The sequence below is a fragment of the Terrapene carolina genome, unplaced genomic scaffold (genome assembly GCF_002925995.2).
Source record: "Terrapene carolina triunguis isolate 2854851 unplaced genomic scaffold, T_m_triunguis-2.0 Scaffold193, whole genome shotgun sequence".
Taxonomy (NCBI): domain Eukaryota; kingdom Metazoa; phylum Chordata; order Testudines; family Emydidae; genus Terrapene; species Terrapene triunguis.
In genome coordinates, this window is record NW_020664544.1 from 7227969 (window position 1) to 7230813 (window position 2845).

At 54.9% G+C, this 2845-nt stretch overlaps 1 protein-coding gene across 1 annotated transcript in view; it reads right to left on the bottom strand.

Moving 5' to 3' along the window:
• The window catches only part of MPP2 (membrane palmitoylated protein 2), a 20083-nt gene that overhangs the window by 14811 nt on the left and 2427 nt on the right, over positions 1 to 2845 (bottom strand). The window contains exon 3 of the mRNA XM_029912252.1: positions 2149 to 2376. Coding sequence (XP_029768112.1) covers positions 2149 to 2376 — 228 coding nt within the window. The remainder of the gene's footprint in view (positions 1 to 2148; positions 2377 to 2845) is intronic.

Genomic DNA, 2845 nt, shown 5'->3' on the forward strand with positions numbered 1-2845 from the left:
ACACACACACGTGTGCCTTCATATATACTACACAGCTGCACACACAACCACATAAAGGCCTGCATATTACACTCACATACACACCTTCATATATACTACACAGCTACACACACAGGCCTGCGTATAACAAACACACACAAACACAGAGCCCACATATATACCACACAGCTGCACACAGGGCCGCCTATATATACACAGATACACACACACGCACCTGCATATGTACTACACAACTACACACATGCACACACACAGGCCCACATCTATACTACACACACAGGCCTATCTATATACCACACACACACACACACACCTGCATATGTATCGTCATCTCCCTGTTACACATGGTGAAACTGAGGCACAGAGTGGGGGAGGGGCTGTCCCAGGTCACATAGCCAGCGTGTACCTAGACTTGTGAGCCAACAGGCAAACACACGTGCCAGGGGGAGCACACCCCAAACACACTAGCAATCACACCCCTGCACACCTATCCACCCCACCTCCCAGAGCAGACACAAGCCCACGGCACCCGAGAGGCCTGGGATGGAGGGAGCAGGTGATGGGAAGTTTTGGCTCAGACAGGCCAGAACACCGGGCCCTGAGCTGTCACTGGGATGTCACCCGAGCACCCCCATTCCCTGAAAGAGAGCCCAGCCCCCACCCCAAGGAGAATCCAGCCGGCTGTTGGCCCCTCCCTTGGGTTTATCCAGAGGCCCCTGCAGCCGGGGAAGGCAGGAGAGGCCGGCGCCAGGGCCAAACTTGGTCCAGCTCTATTACGCCGCTGAGCACATTTGAGCTGACAGATGCTTATTAAATTCTTCCAGTTCCCTGCCCAAGGCATCCCCACACAAATTCCCTGCTGGCCTTCTCGTGGAACGCTCCCCGGCTGGGGGCAGACCGGGGTCGGGAGGAGGAGCAGAGAAGGGTAGGCACATGGAGATTTATAATGAGGTGCAGCAGCACATGTTTCTCAGGCACCCGAGGAGGGGTTATAAACAGGGGGTGCCATGCATATGCCCCATGTACCCAGGGGTGGTATAAAGAAGGGGTGCAGTGCTCATATATCTGAAGGGTGGTATAAAGAGGAGGTACAATGCATAAACCCCTGTGACAGCCTGCACCCCATGTTCACCCCTTTCATAGGACTATGATAAATATTGTACAAAGTATACCTTGTCATTTGAAAACTCATAATCCGCTGAACAGTATTGTTCTGGTAAAATGTGTGTATCGACACTGCAGGCAAAGTTATAAGATTCTACTGTATAACATTACTCTGACGTGCTCCAAGTTAAAGAAAAGCAGACCCAGACCAGTTTTTCAGAGACAAAGGCACATTGGCCCCCCGCTATTACCTACTCAAGCAGCCATTCTCCAGCGGGGTGGGGGAAGAGGTAAACAAGAAATTCACATTCAATCATAGGAACGGTTCAAACGTCACATCCACAACAGACTGCATGTCACCGTGACTCAGCCAGGATGTTTCTAGCACATGAAATTGAATTATAGAAAAGGGAGGAAAACACCTGACTTCATTCTTCTTCTTACCATCTCTCTGCTGATGCCATCAAGGACTATGCTGGGCAGAGTCCCGCCAGCGCCGACTGCTGTAAGCGTTGGGTGAGAAACCCTTTTGCTTTTAAGCTCATTTCACTTGCTAAGCTGAGACGTTAGATGGCATTGTTCCCTTTTTATTTTGCTTTGTAACCGATTCTGACTTTTAAGCCTCATGACTTGCAATCACTTAAAATCTTTCTTTCTCTAGCTAATCGATTCGTTTCACTGTTTTATCGAAACCAGCGTCTTTGGGGGACGATAACAAGATGTGGGCATATCGCTTTCCTTTGATGAAACGACGGACTTTGTGTGAGCTTGTTCTGCACAGCAAGCGGACCGGGCAGTGGAGAACGCACATTTCTCGGGGCAAGTCTGGGGCTGGGAAGCTGCTGGTGTTCTGCAGTGTAATGCATGAGTGGCTGGCTAATAGCACTCTGTACTGGTTAGCAGGGAGCGCGTCACATGCTGGAAGCTGTGTGGTCACGGGCCAGGAGTGGCTGCTCACCAAGCAGTTCGGAGAACCACTATTCGGCAGCCCAGATCGCACCCTGGGGAACGTCACACCCCCATATACCCGAGCGGGGGCCCTACCTGCCGGGGCAGGGGAGGCTCCTGGTAACTGGGCAGGATCTTGAGGACCACGCTGCCGGTGGCGTTCTTCAGCATCTCCTGCAGCACCTTGGGGTCGTTGCCCACCTCCTTGCCGTTCACCTCCTTGATGACGTCGCCCACGTGCAGCAAGCCCTGCTGGTCGATCATGCCGCCGTGCAGGATGCGGGCGACCACCAGCTCGCCCCGCTCCACCCGGAAGGTCACGCCCTGCGGGCGGAGGGGGGACACGCACCTCAGAGCCTGGCCCTGCGATGGCCAGGCCCCCGGGGAATCATGGGGAGCCCTGGAGCCTCAGCTGGGCCCATCGCTGCACCCCATTGCCCCATCGCCTCCCCGCGACACCCAGCCCAGCCCCCCAGCCAGCTGTGTCCGACGGGAGGGTGTGAAAGAGGGCGAGGGGAAGAGGGGAGTGAGGAAGAGGGAGGGGAGGAGGAGAAAACAGAAGAAGAGAGAGGGAGGGGAAGAGAGGGCTGAGCTAGACGGGGAGGGAGGGGGAGTGGGGTTGATGAGTGGAGGATAAGCCCATTCATCTGTTACCCCATAGCCAGACAAGGCTGGGGGCAGAAGGGGGCTGGCCCCCCAGGCCCTGGGGTAGGCAAGGACTCTGTGTGACGGTGGAGCCTCTGGGAAGGGACCTTCCATTCCCACACACCCCTATCCTCACATCTCCTCCCCT